Source organism: Hyperoodon ampullatus, assembly GCF_949752795.1.
Source record: "Hyperoodon ampullatus genome assembly, chromosome: 6".
In the NCBI taxonomy this organism is placed as follows: Eukaryota; Metazoa; Chordata; class Mammalia; order Artiodactyla; family Ziphiidae; genus Hyperoodon; species Hyperoodon ampullatus.
The window spans coordinates 5,739,166-5,756,941 of record NC_136919.1 but is presented as its reverse complement, the minus strand read 5'-3'; the positions used below and the strand labels follow the sequence as shown (position 1 = coordinate 5,756,941).

At 49.6% G+C, this 17,776-nt stretch overlaps 1 protein-coding gene across 2 annotated transcripts in view; it reads left to right on the top strand.

Annotated features, from left to right (window-relative positions):
* Window positions 1-17,166, top strand: part of ABL1 (ABL proto-oncogene 1, non-receptor tyrosine kinase) — a gene marked incomplete at both ends in the record, with an annotated part of 129,244 nt that extends 112,078 nt beyond the window's left edge. For both annotated transcript variants that reach the window (XM_079705705.1, XM_079705706.1), the window contains 7 exons: window positions 5,695-5,779; window positions 6,439-6,616; window positions 8,436-8,620; window positions 11,249-11,401; window positions 12,613-12,702; window positions 13,047-13,211; window positions 15,449-17,166. In XM_079705705.1, coding sequence (XP_079561831.1) covers window positions 5,695-5,779; window positions 6,439-6,616; window positions 8,436-8,620; window positions 11,249-11,401; window positions 12,613-12,702; window positions 13,047-13,211; window positions 15,449-17,166 — 2,574 coding nt within the window. The remainder of the gene's footprint in view (window positions 1-5,694; window positions 5,780-6,438; window positions 6,617-8,435; window positions 8,621-11,248; window positions 11,402-12,612; window positions 12,703-13,046; window positions 13,212-15,448) is intronic.
* Window positions 17,167-17,776: the final 610 nt, after the last annotated feature.

Below are 17,776 nucleotides of genomic sequence, written 5' to 3'. Positions count from 1 at the left end.
GCCTTATTAACTTGTGATCCCATAGTTCATTAAAAAAATTACAGAATATAGTTGCATAGATTTCTGTGAATAGTCACTCCAAGTGGTAGCTAATTAGGCAAAAGAGAATGTGTCATTTTCTTTCTTTTTTTTCTTTTTAACTTGTGAACGTGTTTTTTTTTATATAATTAATTTATTTTTGTCTGTGTTGGGTCTTCATTGCTGCGCACAGGCTTTCTCTAGTTGCAGAGAGCGGGGCCTACTCTTCATTGTGGTGCGCGGGCTTCTCATTATGGTGGCTTGTCTTGCTATGGAGCACGGGCTCTAGGCCCACAGGCTCACTAGTTGTGGCTCACAGACTCTAGAGCACAGGCTCAGTAGCTGTGGTGCACGGGCTTAGTTGCTCTGCAGCATGTGGGATCTTCCCGGACCAGGGCTCGAACCCGTGTCCCCTGCATTGGCAGGTGGATTCTTAACCACTGTGCCACCAGGGAAGTCCCAAGGGACTGTGTCATTTTCTAGAGGTATATTAACCCAAAATAAGGTACTGAGCAACTGCTAAAGAAATTATCCCTCCTTCCACCCCACCCTGCACAAAAAACATCTGTACAGTATGTTTCCCACTTGGCAAATAAGATTAGTATCAACATTTGGGGCGTTCATCTCCACTACAGACATTGAGAGTTTGAGTGGGTTCTAAGTAGCAGTGATGGCTAACATTTATTGATTCTTACTACGTGCATGAGTCTGAGTGCTTTATGCTTTACATAGAGCATCTCATTTAATCCTTCCAACCACCTTAAGAGAAGGCTACTGATATTACCACCATTTAAGGTTGAGAAAACTGAAGCAGAGAGAGGTTAAGTAACTGACCTAGCGTTAGTTCCATGGCTAGCAGTGACAGAGCCAGGATTTGAACCCAGGCATCCTGCTCCAAAGCCCAGGTCTTTTTTTAAATTGTTACTCAGGTTCTGATTTCTCATATACCATGAAAAATATGCATAAACCACAGTTACACATTTTAAAAATCACCTTTTCCCCAACCCCCCGTTCACTTCCCTCACAGGCTGTAGCTACGATCTGCCTCTCTCTTGCAGACTACTTGGGAAACCCTTGCAGTTCTAGCCCGAGCTTTTGTCTGTTCAGCCGGTTCTCACCGAGCCCCTCTTTGTGCGGGACCACCTTGTCCTGGGTGTTTGGTATAGCGGGGCCCTCAGCGGTCAGGACCAGACTCTTCTTAACCAGCAGGGGGAGCGAGCCCTACTTTCATCCACCACTGGGCCCTATACCTTCAGGGCAAAAGGAAGACCCGAGGAGAAAAAAAGGGAGCCCTAGGTTGGCCCCTATGGATGGGAAACTGGAATTACAACAAAGGCCCCCTGACGGGGACCAGCTAGTTGGAATTTTGACACTCTTCAGCAGGTCGTAGGCATGTACTCTCTTTGTTAAAGGCAGGATGTGCCTGAGAGCTGTCAAGTCCAAGAAGCCCCAAGTTTCAGATGAGCTGTATAGTAAGTTTGTAAGTCAGTTTTCTTTCCTGAAACAGTTGTGTACGTAATAGAATTTGGAAAGGTCTACTGTTAATCTAATTGTGTTATTAAAATTGACCCATACGCTAGCTGACAAATTTACTAAAGGAGCAGAAATTAACACTGTTGAAAAAAGTTAAAACTTAGCACTGTACTCAATTCTTTACCTATTTTTCCAATAGGTAATATATACACAGATAGTTTCCTCTACCCTTGATTTTGGTGTCTTTCCAGAAACAGTCCACATGCACGTATCTTTCTTAACCATATGGCAGTGTGCTCTAGACACTGCTGCTCTATACCCTCTGTTGTTTGCTTAATGTGTCTTGGCAGTTATTCCTTGACAGTACGTGTAAGGTGGCCTTGTTTTTGTATGGATATATTTTAATATCTCACCAGCCTTCAGTAGACGTTTGTCTTCGTTCCACTACTTTGCTGTTACAAGCAGTGCACAGGGATTCTCCTTGTGTGCACACATGGGAGAGTGTCCTGTTAGGTCAGCTCAGAGTAGAGCTGCTGGATCAAAGAGCTCGAACCAATTTGCGCTCCACCACTGGTATGGAGGAAGTGCCTGTTTTCCCTGCCGTCACCAACACAGTGTGTTTCGGTTTGGGTTTTATGTTTGTTATTTTCCCCCGCAGGAGATAAGGGCTCCAGGACAGCATGAACACTGGGCCGTCACACGCGGTGGCTGTCACTTCACGGCAGGACGGGGGCTGTGCGCTGGGGAGAGAGGCTACTGCCATGTCGCAGTCGCTCGGGCAGCAGCTTCCCTTCTGGCCATGGAGCTAGATACGGCCGCAGTACTGGGGGACCAGAGTCATGGGGGCTCCTCTGTGAGATTGTTTCCCGTGGACTTTTCACTTGAGCTTCAAGTCCCCCACCTGGTTTGTGAACCATCCGCCTTCCTCGGTCTAGCTCGGAAACCCATCTCTCCAACGTGTGGACCCTGGTCGAGCTGATAGGTGCAGGGTGGCACTTCGCTGTGCTTGTAACCTTGCTCCCCTGACATCGGGTAAGAACCGGAAGCATGTGGAAACTGATCTTAGACACGAGCCCAGCACTGCGGCCACGGGTCCCTGCTGAGAGGAGGCATGGAGAGGTCTAAAAGCTGTGCAGCAGCAGCGGGGCGCTGAGCTGTGTTTAAAAATAGTGTTCTTTTTTATGCTGTAGAATTCCTACTCTTGGGGATGAGGCCAGTGAGCAAAAAGGACGAAGCTGGTTAGAAAACACCTGTGAGATGTTGAGTCTGGAAGAATGTATCTTTGAGAAAGACCAAAAAGCCAGCGTTAATTAAAGAACCAGGCTGTCTTCCATACAAGCAGCGTGTTTAGTCTGCTTCTCAGGAGTAGAGATCAACTGTGTTAATAATAAAACTGAGTCCCACTGAGTGGGTGCTGACCGTGTTCTGGGCACTGCACTCGGCACTCTGTGCACAAGGCAGGTACTGCTGTTCTCTCCATTTGGTAGATGAGAAAACAAGTTCACAGATAATCTGTTATCTATTATGTAGGTAACTTACCATGGTTACACAGCAGCAGAGCTTGGTCGGTATAACTCACAATCATCCTCTTAACCTCTGTGCCAGCCAAAGCATTCGTCCACATCTCGCCAGGCCAGTCAGTCCTCATGAAGAGAGGGCAGTTGACCCAACTCCCCCGCTTGCCAGACAAGACTGAAATTCACAGCTTTTATTCAGAGCATTGCCTTTTGCCCTAATCATTCGGAATTACTTTTATTTTTACTATGTAAATGGAAGAATCCTCTTCAAAAAGATGATGGAAATTTTTACAATAAAAGTAAAGGAATATAACAGGGATAAGCATCAGGGAAATTTCCAGTTTAACACAGCTAGAAATGTAGGATGCTGTTAGTCGTTTAAATTATAAATTGAACCAGGTCTGATTCCAGCAGGGGGAGACAAGTTCACACTGATTGTCCTGAAAGAAAAAACAAGGAATTATTTATACTGTCCACACATCATGTGCGTGCGGTTCGTGTGTGTGTGTGTGTGTGTGTGTGTGTGAATGAAGAGAGAAAGGCAGAAGAGGGAAGCCTTTGAAAGCCATAGTGTTCCTTTTGCATGTCCATGCCTCTCAAGACCTAGAACATGGTTCTTGTAGAAAAAAGTCAGTAGCTATAAGAGCATTGTTACGTCGGAAACGAGTTCACTGTGCGAGGCTCATTACGTGGTGCTTTAAATCTGGAAAGCTTCATTTGAGAGCTACTTTTTGAACATATTGTTGCCTGAGCAAGATTCTTAAAGGCCCTGGTCCTTACATGAGCAGCATTGAATCCCCTAGTTCTGGCAGGCACTTGGCTCTCCAGCCATTGGCAGTAGTAGCGTGTCACCCCGGTGGCTCAGAGCACTCCACACCAGAAACGGTATGGTCTTCTGAGCATGTTCAGGGGCAGGGAGGACTCTGAAGAATTAAACAGCCAGTGAGGTGGTGGCAGGGATGTGTTCTTTTCCCACCCGTGCAGCTTGACACAGAGACTACCCAAGATGTTTACTTGACGTTAGGAGCAGCTCACCATTTTTATTTATTTTTATTTATTTATTATTTATTTATTTATTTATTTATTATTTATTTATTTATTTATTTATTTATTTATTTATTTATTTAGTGGTACGCGGGCCTCTCACTGTTGTGGCCTCTTCCGTTGCGGAGCACAGGCTCTGGACGCGCAGGCTCAGCGGCCGTGGCTCACGGGCCCAGCCGCTCCGCGGCATGTGGGATCCTCCCGGACCAGGGCACGAATCCGCATCCCCTGCATCGGCAGGCGGACCCTCAACCACTGCGCCACCAGGGAAGCCCCAGCTCACCATTTTTAAAGAGCAATAAACTGTGTCTAAGTTTCAGTCCCATCGAGCTCTAAGCTAAGTGATAGCGGGCTGACACATCTCCTCACTGGTCATGCTTCACTTGTAAACATGACTGACCAGAGCAAGACAGCACTAAGTAAAGGGTGACCCGTCCTCTGGAAGTCTTCCCCACGTGCCAGAGTAGGAACCAGCTAGCCACAGTGAGTAGGACACTTTAGCTCTTTGTTTCCCAAAGGGGCAGGTACAGTGTAAATAAAGCACCACATTTAACGTGCAGTTGATAAAGCTTTTCTTGGGGAATCTAGTTTTCAAGAAGCTCTCTCCCTATCTCCCATGCAGTCTTGCTCTTCAGACAGACTCAGACTCCATGTTGAAACGTGGAGGGTGGGGTCCTGCTTCCCTTGCTGGTTTTTATAGCAACAGACTGTGTCATGTATCACCCACCCGCTTCTTGCTTTGATGGTCAGTTGCGAGGACAGTGGGTTCTTTAAGTCAAAAAGAGGTTTACCCGACGTAAACCCACAGCCAGGCTCCTGAAAACAGAGGCGACAACAGCACTCCAGACTGATACGTGAGGAAGTGCAGAAACATTATCGCATCTGCTCTGGGCATTTGCTGATATCTTTGTCTCCCCTTGGCATTTAAATACTGTGAACTTGCCTAAAACGTGATGGGTACTGATGATACTTGTGAAGCCGTTGTTAGGGGAGCTGCTAGTGAAGATTATTTTAGAATCTGTGAGTAATTGACCTGACAGGTAGTGGTGATTGCTTCATTGAGAGCCCCCTGAGACCGCATTCTTAAGAAGTTCAGCATCCTCTCTTTCTGCCATATCTTGAGGCATCGTTCTTCGGTAGTGCTATACATCTTTTTGTGTCATCAAGGCCTCTTCTCTTAAATCAAGTACATTTCGGATTCTTCAAGTGATTTTTCTTTTTTTTTATATTAAGCATTTTGGGAGGCCTTGGAAGCCAGCTGTTCCTTAGGGAACTGGCACCAAGTTTGTGGTATTTGCCTGTACACATCTCCCTTGCTCCCCACAAGCTCCATGGGTGATGGAAACAAGTATAGTCTGCATAGAGCCACCAGGGCAAGTCATCAGCGTATACAGCCAGCCTTGACGTAGTGCTCAGGGTGAGAGTTCCAAAGCTCAGCACCGAAGTGGAAAATTCTCTGTGCCGTTGGGGGTGATGATCAGGCCACCTTGGAACCTGTCCAGAGCGATGTCGTGGTTGAGACTGGTGGACCGGGATGATCGTTCGTGGAAGCTCCAGTTTGTATTAACCATTCAGGTCAGACTTCCCCACTTCAGCACTTTCCTTGCTGAGATAATGTCATCGCTTCTTTTTTTTCCTGCAGGAGGATACCATGGAGGTGGAAGAGTTCTTGAAAGAGGCCGCAGTAATGAAAGAGATCAAGCACCCCAATTTAGTACAGTTACTCGGTGAGTGCGTGGAGCTCTGGAGAGAGCGCCTCTTAATTAAACCCTCTGGGGTGACACAGGTGCTATGAGAGAAGAGGTGGGTGGCTCACTGCATTGAGGTTTCTGATTTGTACATGTGTCCCCCACCAGCACCCAGCCCTTGGTAAAAGGAGGCCTGTGTGGGAGGGGGGGGCGTGTGTGTGTCCGTCCGTGTGCCCACGTGAGCAAGGGAGAATGTCATTACTTTAAATTGATACCCCAAAGCAGTCAAATGCAAATTGGCCTCTGAAACCTAAGAATTTCAAGAGTTCCTTCACAGAAGTGATTCTGTACGTAGACATATCCAGTTGCGGGGAGGGGGTGGGTGGGCGGCGGGCGTTAAACTAACAGTGATTGAGTTTGTCTGATGTGGCCGGGCCTTTGCTTATGAACTCAGTGGCAGCCTCTTCCTGTTGAAGTTCATTGGCTTGAGAGGAAGGAAAGAGCGGGGCCACGTCCCTCCCCCAGGAACATAATCTCAGCCCACCCACCAGCGCATGGAACCATGTTAGAACTCGGGCCCGGGACACAGGGGTGGAGTCCGAATCCGTTTCGGAAGCCTTGTTCTTCGGGGCTCGTCTTCTGTGATCCGTGTTCGGTCGGGAGCAGGGCAGCACGCTGAAGCCTTGTCTTGTTGGCAGGGGTCTGCACCCGGGAGCCCCCGTTCTATATAATCACTGAGTTCATGACCTATGGGAACCTGCTGGATTACCTGAGGGAGTGTAACCGGCAAGAGGTGACCGCCGTGGTGCTGCTGTACATGGCCACGCAGATCTCGTCGGCCATGGAGTACCTGGAGAAGAAGAACTTCATCCACAGGTAGGAGCCCGGCCAAGCTGCCCCCGCAACGGGCCTGTGGGGCGCGCGTGGGGCGCGGGCATCCTTCGACAGAAAGCCCCACCCTGCGAGGTCTTCTGGCTCAGCCTCTCACTGCAGTGCTGGCAGCTCATCGGACCTTGGAGCAAAGGCAGACGCCAGGTTCCTGACGCCGCCGGCTTCGGGCGTGCATCCGGGACTAACTTCAGCCCGACCTGGCCCCTGGACCGCCAGAGCGCTTCATCCCCAGCCTGAGAAGTATTGAATACTTCCCTTCGGAACCATTTCGGGCTGAGAGGAGTATTGAATGAAGTTTGTAAAAGGCGCCCCTTCTGATCATCACGGCTCCCTCCGGAGTACAGCGCTCATTGCCCCTCCAGGGCCGGGGTTCATCCGTTATGACCTCTTCCTGGGAGCCGTCGGCATTGCTTTTACACAAGCGCTCAGTAACAGCCGTGCGTGGGTTTTGTTTCTGTGCTGCGTGTTTTTCCTTCTCTTCATTATCGTTTCATTCTCCACTTAACTCGCTGTCATCTGGTTCAGGGATGTTTCCACGATTGTCAGAACTGTGTATACGTGGTTCTGAATTAAGCATCTTTGCTGCTTTAAAGCCTGGAGCGTTTTGACCTTCAAGTGTGCCACAATTATCTTGGTCTTTGCATTCTTGGCTGGTGGAAATGGCTTCCTAGCAAAGTGACGGCCTCTGCAGGACAGAGCCTGACGGGCTTTGCCGGAGTCTTTTACACAAGACGTTCTCCCCGCCACCATGGTGACCTTTCCTACCCAATTAACTCAAGTATGAAACCTGTACATGAGACTTCATAGTGAGGAGTAAGAGCAGCATGTGTGAAATGCCGGCGGCTCCTTGTAAGATGGATTTTCTCTGCTCCATGAGAGCCTCTGCTTCAGATGCCCCTGTCACTCTAGAAAGTGAACCCTCTGAGGCTGCAGATTGAGCTTTCTTGACTCCTGGTTTGCCTTGCACGGCTAGGTTCCTTCTCTCTTCATTCAAGCAAACTTAAAGTGCTTTACCAGAATCCTATTAGGCACAACTCTCCTGTATTTCCTTCCCCTCTGATCGCTGATGATCAGGCTATCTTACGCAGCCGTCGCCTTAAGCTGGCGCGTCTTCTCATCCCTCATTCCGGTTTGCCTTGCGATTTCATGGCTAATGTCCGTGAACCAAAGATTAGACTCCTACTTCCCAGGGAGAATCAGGAGGCGAGAGGAAGCTGATTACACAGGGGAGAATTTATAGGACACGTTCGGATAAGCATCAGGAAGAAATAGGACAGTGGGAAGAAATACATTTGGGTAAAGGATGTCGTGGGCGTTTTTTAAATTTTGTCCTATCAAGTCTGAATAGGACCAGCGAGGCTCAGTCTGATGTAAGCTTCTCAAGGTCGAGGCCTGGCCTATGCGTTTGTGCCCCGTGCCCGGCACAGAGCAGTAATAACTGAACGGACGCTTAGATGACACTGTTCCCCAGGCGTCAGTCGAAGTGCTTTACCTATTAATTCACTACCACTCACAACCACCCTAAGAAGTAAGCGCCATCATTATCACCTTCATTTTATGGCTGCCATAACTGAATCCGAGGGTGATTAACTTGCTCCAGGTCATGGGGCCAGGGAGGCTGCTCCCTGTGCCACCCTCTGCGCGTGGGAGCGTGGTGGGTGCTGAGAGACGGGTGCTGCTCCCCAGGGGGCCTGGACTCCGTCTTCCCATTGTCGGTATTGCACCTTTATAGACAACGGGGGTGGACTCGTGAAGCTGGAAAGCTAGCCGGGAACTCTCACAGATTAACTTTATCCTTTCCCAGAGATCTTGCTGCCCGAAACTGCCTGGTAGGGGAAAACCACTTGGTGAAGGTGGCTGATTTCGGCCTGAGCAGGTTAATGACAGGGGACACCTACACAGCCCATGCCGGGGCCAAGTTCCCGATCAAGTGGACGGCACCCGAAAGCCTGGCCTACAACAAGTTCTCCATCAAGTCGGATGTCTGGGGTAAGGGCTGCTGCTCCGGTTTTGCCCTCGCCTGTGCAGGGTGGGGCTGTTTCCCTGTGTTTCTTTCTCTCCTTGCTTTTTTTTTTTTTTTTTTTTGCGGTCCGCGGGCCTCTCCCTGTTGTGGCCTCTCCCGTTGCGGAGCACAGGCTCCGGACGCGCAGGCTCAGCGGCCATGGCTCACGGGCCCAGTCGCTCCGCGGCATGTGGGATCTTCCCGGACCGGGGCACGAACCCGCGTCCCCTGCATCGGCAGGCGGACTCTCAACCACTGCGCCACCAGGGAAGCCCTCTCCTTGCTTTTTCACTCCCTCTTTCTTGCTCTTTCATTTCTTTTTCACTACTTAATTCTCTTCCTTCTTTTTCATTTTAAAATCTTTTCTCCCCTGTTTTCTGTCCAAAATGAAGTAAAAGTGAGCTTTTTTCTTCCCAAATAATTCAGATTAACTTTTTTTCCCCACTCACCATCTTTATGTCTTCACTCTTAGTTTGCTGCCTAGGTTTGCAGGGGCAGCCGGCCCACCCTGCAGGCACCCAGAGTCTGCCTCTGTGGAGAGAATGCTGTATAGTTTGGTTTGGGGTTCAAATAGAATATTACCCTCTGAAGCCTCGTGTGACAGTATTTTATTTTTACTTTTTTGAAAAGAACTTTATATTATGCCAATTGTAAGCATACACTGAAGAAGACAGAGTTGCCTAATGCGCTCCAGGCATCACCCAGCTTTGCCGTCATCACCTCATGGTGTCTCTCATCCTGTACCCCTGCCCACCCCTCCGACCCTTGTTATTTCAAAGCAGGTCCCAGACAGCATAATATCTTGTCCATGAATATTTCATATAAGTCTCTTAAAGATGACTTTTTTATTTGTATAACCACAAGTTGAGATTAATTTCTGAATATTATCAAATATCTAGTCAGTGTTCAAATTTCCAATGAAATCATAAAAGTCATGCTTTTTTGCTTTTTTTAAAAAATTATTTATTTATTTTTGGCTGTGTTGGGTCTTCGTTTCTGTGCGAGGGCTTTCTCTAGTTGTGGCAAGCGGGGGCCACTCCTCATCGCGGTACGCGGGCCTCTCACTATCGTGGCCTCTCTTGTTGGGAGCACAGGCTCCAGACGCGCAGGCTCAGTAGTTGTGGCTCACGGGCCTAGTTGCTCCGTGGCACGTGGGATCTTCCCAGACCAGGGCTCGAACCCGTGTCCCCTGCATTGGCATGCAGATTCTCAACCACTGCGCCACCAGGGAAGCCCATTTTTTTTTTTTTTTTTAACAGTATGTTTGAATTGGGATGGAAATAGGAATCTCACAGTGCTATTAGTTGACAGTGGCCCTTAGGTCTCCTCTACAATGTAAATTCCTTCTTTATCCCTCTGCGTCCCTTGCTAGTTATTTGTTGAAGAAATCCTGTCATTTGTTCTTTAAAGTCTCCCACACTCTGGATTCTGCTCACCGTACCCCTGTGGTGAGATTTATCATGTTCTTCCGTCTTCACTCTCCCTAGATAATGGGTATTTGGATCGAGACAGCTTGATCACGTTCGACTTTGACTTGTTTTTCTTTTAGTAAGAGTACTTCATAGGATGGGGTGTACATTTTCATCAGTAGGCCCGTAATTCTTGATTTTCTCTCTTTGTCTAGATCTGCTGATTTATTAGAGGTTGCCAAATGATAATTCTCTAATTCTCATTCCTTTATGCATTTATTAGCTCAATACTTCTATAAGAAGAAACTTCTTCTCCCCTACTGTTTGGGTATAGTAGAGGTACAGTTCATACAGGAAAGATAGGATAAAAGTTTGCTTCCTTCCAAATGTTTGCCATTATTTACCGGTTTCCACGATAACAGATTGGTTTCTTAATACCCTCCAATGGTGACCAGGTTTGTGTTGTTTTTCTTTTGTGATATTATTATAAGCTCTTGGATTTAAATATATTTGAGTATATTATTGATTAATCCACTGCAGTTGTTTTTTAAATTGATATTCAGACTGTCTCATCTTTGGCCAGTGGGGACTTCAAATCGTTCCTGGTCCTTTTGACAAAACCCTGTAGTCTTCTATAGCATCTCTGCTCTCTGGAATGATAAAATATTCCAGGTTCATTCTCTGTCCCAGACCTGAATCACCTGTTTCTCCAAGGAGTTCTGGTTCCTTAATGGGACCTGGAATTTCAACGATTCTGTAAGATTTGAATGAAATTTTTGGAGTTGGAAGGGCCCTTACAGATAATCTCATGTACCCAGAAAGGACAGGTGGCCTGTCTTAGGCACATGGCTAGTTGCTCACAGAGCCATGAGTAGTAATGGCCTCCTCAGTTCCAGTCCTAGGTCCCTTTCATCACATCTCCCAACAAGATGGCTAGGCTACCTGAAAGACCCTGGAGGGGCTGATCAGCCCAGGCCCCTTCTCTCCTTCTGTTTTAGTCGGTGGGAGTCAGTAAACGGAAAGCCTCATATTCTGTCCTGTTCTCTCCGGGGCTGTTGGTAATTAAGAGCCGGGTAAAATGTCAGTGTCTGACCTGCTTCTGAGGGGGTAACTTCTGATGTCTGCCGCACAGTTAACCAGTTTTAAATGCAGCGTAGTTAAATCTTACACATCTTGAACAATCCTGCTCTTTCTTTTTTCTTTTAGCATTTGGAGTGTTGCTTTGGGAAATTGCTACCTACGGCATGTCACCTTACCCAGGAATTGACTTGTCCCAGGTGTATGAACTCCTAGAGAAAGACTATCGCATGGAACGCCCGGAAGGCTGCCCAGAGAAGGTCTACGAACTCATGCGAGCATGTGAGCCTTCCCCTGCCAGTTCTAGAAGTCTCTGTGGGCACTTTACATATACCCAGGGCAGGAGGATATATGTAAAGTAAAAAAATCGAAGTATTCCATTTCCTCTCTTCATTCCCTTCTTCAGAAGCAACTAATGTAACAGTTTGCTACCTTTTTTTTTTTCACTTTTTTCAGTATGCCTTTATTTACCCATAGTATTTTATGTGTGAGTGTTTTTTGTTTGTTTTGAATGCAAAAATGAGATTGATAGATACCAAACCTGGGTTTCTTATTATTAATAAATACAAATTTCTGGTATAGTAGGCAAATATTCCAGGTGACTTTTATCCACTCGTTCTTTTATATATATGTATAAAAATTTATTCCCTCAACTTTTTTTTTTTTTTTTTTTGCACTTAGCTGTGTAATAGGCATGTCTTTCCATGTCCGTAATTCAGAGCTTGTGCTCTTTCTCTCTCTCACTCTCTCTCCCGCTTTCTCGCCTCGTGTCTTTCTTTATATAGCTGCCTGGCATCTATTACGTGATTTATTCATTCATCCAGTCATCTTTTGATGAACATTTGTTTGTTTTTTGCCATTATGAACAAGACAGGAACCAGCACCCTCATACATACATACCTCTGTGCGTTATGCTAGTACTTATAGAAGTTGAACTGTTGGTTCAGAGAGCCATGTGCATTTTAAGTTTTGATAGATTTTCTCAAATTGTTTTCCCAAAAAGTTTCTATGAATTTATATTCTCACCCGAAACACGTGAGAGGGACCCTACGTCCTCACCTACACTGGGCTTGTCAGGCAGTCCTTAATCCTCATTTTCATCTTGTTTTAATTAGCACGTCTTTACTGATGAGGAATTCGGACTTCGATAACCATGAAGTAAGGGTGAGATAGGAAGCAGGCTACTTGGTTGAGTAATTTTCTACATTTGCTGGAGGCAGGTTGGGAAGAATATATTTGTAAATGTAGTTGTTGCTGTCAGCGTGTCCCTGGGATTTTATAATCCATATTCCTGCCAGTATCTAAAGTCTTCCCAAATTCTTAATGTCTGCAGCAGGGCACAGTGGCGTTCATCACTTTAACTTGTCATAGCAAAAGATGGTTAGCAGGATTGGAATGTTGCTTTAATTTCCAGGGTTTTCCTTGAGAATTTCTCGTCCTCTGCTTGTTAGCAAGGCCTCATGGGTAGTCTGACTTGGGTCTCATCTGTCCAGGTTGGCAGTGGAATCCCTCTGACCGGCCCTCCTTCGCTGAAATCCACCAAGCCTTTGAAACAATGTTCCAGGAATCCAGCATATCAGATGGTAAAGTGCTGGTCCTTTGGGTGCCTGCAGTGGGGAGAGAGGTTGGGATGGGAGGGACGGCCGTGTGGGACCCAGCCCAGTCCTTCAGTCCGCTTCCTGCTAGAGTGCATGGGCCAGCAGCTTACCTGAGACCAGAAAGCTGGGCGGGGGGTGGCCCTCTGTCTCTTGCAGCCAGGGTTCTGAAAACTACTCAAGTACTATTTCCTCAGGATGTGTATCTCTTTTCTGTAACTGTGTATAGATGACTACTCTTGTCTTAAAAAGAAAAAGAAAACCAACATACCAAAATGACGTCGTTACTGATGACTGCTGGTTTTGTTGTTGATTTTTTTGGTGGTTCTTAGAAGTGGAAAAAGAATTGGGGAAGAAAGGCATGCGAGGGGTTGCAGGTACTCTGCTGCAGGCCCCAGAGCTGCCCACCAAGACGAGAACCTCCAGGAGAGCTGCCGAGCACAAAGACGCCCCCGACGTGCCCGAGACGCCCCACTCCAAGGGCCCAGGAGAGACTGGTACGTCCTCACCACCCGCACCCGCCTGAGGCCTGGGGGAGTCGACCCTCAGAGCCAGTGCAGGCAGATGGGAAGCAGTGAGTGGAAACTGCACAGAAAGACAGGCAAACCCCGTGTTACTGGCCCAGCTTCGAAAAGAGGAAGGTTCTCCTTTTCCTACAGCAATCCCCTGCCCCGTCATTTAGGAGCCATCGGCTTAGGCAGTGGTGCTTATGAAACCTACTAAGAACAAACCCACCTCTTCATGTATTATTCACAGCATTTGTGGTTGCTCTAGCGGCAGATGCAGCAATAATAAAATATTGAACCAAACGAAGAGCAGCTCGTTGTAAAAGCACTGATATGAAAAACTCACTGGCACTGACGCAGCCAGGAGACACCTGTGGAGAGCTGGTGTCCGCTCATGGTCTCTGAGAAGAGACTGTTTCTGGTGCTGTTCCCTAGACTAGCGAGGGCAGTGGGAGCGGTGAAAAAGGGCTCTCAAGATGTTATCAGGAGTAGCATTAGCAAACACTGATCCAGTGCTTCCTATGTGTCGGGCCTGACTCTAAGCGAGACTGTTCTGATTTAGCAGTTCCCCCAACAAAAAAAAAAAGAAAAAGAAAAAATACAGAAGCCTCGGTTCTACAGCAGACCAACTGAATGGAGGTGTCTGAGGTGGGCCCGGCATCTGGGTGATGGTCTGATGGGCCACACGCTGGGTGAATGGGAAGGAACAGGACAAAGCCAGACTCTGTAGACCCCATGATTCCCAATTTTTTTCATCATGTACCCATATTAATTTTAAAAAGTTGAGGGTGGGAGGGAGGGAGACACAAGAGGGAAGAGAGATGGGGACATACGTATATGTATAACTGATTCACTTTGTTATAGAGCAGAAACTAACCATTGTAAAGCAGTTATACTCCAATAAAGATGTTAAAAAAAAAAGTTGAGTGTGCAGGTCTTATACATAGGTATGTGTATGTACTACTGCACAGACATGTATACCATAAAATATAGCAAAAATATACACTTGAAAGGTTTACATAAGAAATGAACCTAAATTAGAGTGCGTTCTTGGCGCGCCCTCGGACCGTCTTGCTCACCCCACTTTGACAGCATGTAGACTATCCAGAATCTGGCCCCTGCGTCCTCCTGTTAGTGGTCCTGATTTCAGGTCATGGAACGGTGTGGGGAGGAGAGGCTGCTATGAAAGCTTGCAGCTTATTAAAAGCCCACTGATAAGCAGTCGTGTTCATTTATGCCCATCAGTATTCATCTGAGAGGTATTTTGATACGTGATCTCATGGTGAGCCAAGAGTGTCAATTAGCTGTTCAGCCCTGAAGTAAGTCTGTGCAGAATTCATCAGAATTTCACTTTCTTCACCTTCTTCCGCTGGATGAAGGTTTGGGGAGGTCCTTGGCTTCCCCTGATTCAGAAGCCCCGTGTGCCGCCCGGTGTTCTCACAAAGGCCCCCGCTACCTCAGCTTTGAGTTAACAGGGTGCTGACGGCAGCCGCGCTCGCAGCCGCCCTCGGAGGGAGAGTTCTGTCATTCACTCGCGGGGAGCTTGGCAACAGCAAAAGGATTTCTTAGGAGCTATTATTCATATTTAAAGAATGCCCATTTAAAAATTTTAAAAGGTCACCCATCTTGTTTCCCAAGCATAATGGCCCATTGTCACTGCACCCTGTGGTATGTGGCCCCTTCCCTCCTGACCACCCTCGTGGGAGCCTCAAGCGGCTGACTGGTCTGAGAGGCACAGGTTCTGACCCTGGGCTTGGCCTTGTCATGCTTTTTACTCTCCAGGTAGTGGTGTTGAGGGGACTCTGCTACTTTAAAGGAAACCGGCAAAGAGATGAGGGGACTGGGGGTGTCCCCGCTTTTTGCTGGGCTGTCTTCAAGGAGAGAGGCCTAAGCTTTTCCTAATAATAGTACCAACAACAGTGACAAGTTACTGAGAAATTTCATGCCAAGAGCTGTGACGGCTCCACGTTCATTAGCGCATTACATTCTCACAGCAGCGCTGTAGATAGGTTTAATGTCCTCCGTGTTATAGATGAGAAAGCCGAGGATGAGCAGAGAGAACTAACTCGCCCAGGTGGCTGGCAGCAGGACCGCACGCAGGCCTATCAGAGCCCAGTGCCCGGACCCATGGCTGCTCTGTAGGAACAGGCCGGCCGGTCCAGGAAGCTTCCCCGCGCACTCAGTCGCCTTTGGCCTGGAGTCATTAAACTCTTTCCCATGTGTTTCAGATCCTCTGGACCACGAGCCTGCTGTGTCTCCATTGCTCCCTCGAAAAGAACGAGGTCCTCAGGATGGCGGCCTAAATGAAGACGAGCGCCTTCTCCCCAAAGACAAGAAGACCAACTTGTTCAGTGCCTTGATCAAGAAGAAGAAGAAAACAGCCCCAACCCCTCCCAAACGCAGCAGCTCCTTCCGGGAGATGGACGGCCAGCCGGAGCGCAAGGGGGCCCCTGAGGACGAAGGCCGAGACATCAGCAATGGGGCGCTGGCGCTTGCGCCCGCGGACGCGGCCGAGCCAGCCAAGTCCCTAAAGCCCAGCAGCGGGGCTGGCGTCCCCAATGGAGCCTTCCGGGAGTCAGGGGGTACAGGCTTCCGGTCTCCCCACCTGTGGAAAAAGTCCAGCACGCTGACCAGCAGCCGCTTAGCAGCCAGCGAGGAGGAGAGCGGCGGCAGCTCCAGCAAGCGCTTCCTGCGGTCCTGTTCCGCCTCCTGCGTGCCCCACGGGGCCAAGGACACCGAGTGGCGGTCGGTCACGCTGCCTCGGGATCTGCAGTCCACGGGAAGACAGTTTGACTCGTCCACGTTTGGAGGGCACAAGAGCGAAAAACCAGCTCTGCCTCGGAAGCGGGCAAGTGCTTCCGAGAACAGGTCTGACCAGGTGACCAGAGGCACGGGCACGCCCCCCCCCAGGCTGGTGAAGAAGACCGAGGAAGCAGCCGACGAGGTCTTCAAAGACGCGGCTGAGTCCAGCCCGGGCTCCAGCCCTCCCAGCCTGACCCCAAAACTCCTCCGTAGGCAGGTTGTGGTCGCGCCTTCCTCCAGCCTTCCCCACAAGGACGAGGCTGGGAAGTCCAGTGCCTTGGGGACGCCTGCTGAGCCAGTGACCCCCACCGGCAGGGCAGGGCCAGGTGCTTCTGGAGGAACCAGCAAGGCCCCTGCCGAGGAGTCCAGAGTGAGGAGGCACAAGCCCTCCTCCGAGTCCCCAGGGAGAGACAAGGGGAAATTGTCCAAGCTCAAACCCGCCCCACCGCCCCCTCCTCCAGCCTCCGTTGGGAAAGCCGGGAAGGCCTCCCAGAGCCCGAGCCAGGAAGCAGCCGGGGAGATGGGTGCCAGCGGGAAAGCAAAACCCATGGCTCTGGTTGTGGATGCTGTGAACAGTGACGCTGCCAAACCCAGCCAGCTGGGAGAGGGCATCAAAAAGCCCGCGCTCCCGTCCATGCCAAAGCCCCAGTCGTCCGCCAAGCCCGCGGGGACCCCGACCAGCCCAGCCCCTGCTCCCTCCGTGTTGCCATCAGCATCCTCTGCCCTGGCAGGGGACCAGCCGTCCTCCACTGCCTTCATCCCTCTCATATCGACCCGCGTGTCTCTTCGGAAAACCCGCCAGCCTCCGGAGCGGATTGCCAGCGGTGCCATCACCAAGGGCATGGTCCTGGATGGCACCGAGGCCCTGTGCCTGGCCATCTCCAAGAACTCTGAGCAGATGGCCAGCCACAGCGCCGTGCTGGAGGCCGGCAAGAACCTCTACACGTTCTGCGTGAGCTACGTGGACTCCATCCAGCAAATGAGGAACAAATTCGCCTTCCGCGAGGCCATCAACAAACTGGAGAACAATCTTCGGGAGCTTCAGATCTGCCCGGCGACAGCGGGGGGCGGCCCGGCGGCCAGCCAGGACTTCAGCAAACTCCTCAGCTCCGTGAAAGAGATCAGTGACATCGTACAGAGGTAGCAGAAGCCGGGCGTCAGGAGCCTGCAGTGCGTGAGGGCTCCCCCGTGCCCGTGACGCTGGCTGAGAGAGGACCAGTGAGCTGGGACCTTGGCCCAGGAGCTCTGCGCCGGGCAGGGCCGAGGCCGCCGTGGAGTGCAGCCCTACTACCTATGTCATGGCCCCACTGTTGTCCTCCTGCACTTGCCTTCTCCTCAGCCCGGGCTCCCTGAGCCATCTGTCCGAGTTCTATCTGTGGAGTTCCTGCTCTGTGGACTGCACGCCAGCCTCCTTCCCACATCGTGCTTCAAAACTGAGCTCTTGGGGGCAGGTGGGAAGGCGGATGAGCACTCCCTTTTCATCTGTCTTTCTGGAGGACCTCCCCTGGCTATGCCTTCACCTCTATTTCACCCCAAGACGAGTACCCCGCATGGGAGCTGTGTCGCCAAGGCCTTGGGAACGGTCACCTCCACTCACCCTGCGCAGAGAGGTTGTGCACTCATCTTCCTCGGGCCTCCTGTGCCGAAGACACGTTTCCAGAACTGCATCTTGGGAAGTGCTGCCAGCTGGCCACCCTGCCCTCCACTGCTGCCGCGGGCTGGTGCCCTCACCATTTCCTCACGTGAAGGACAGC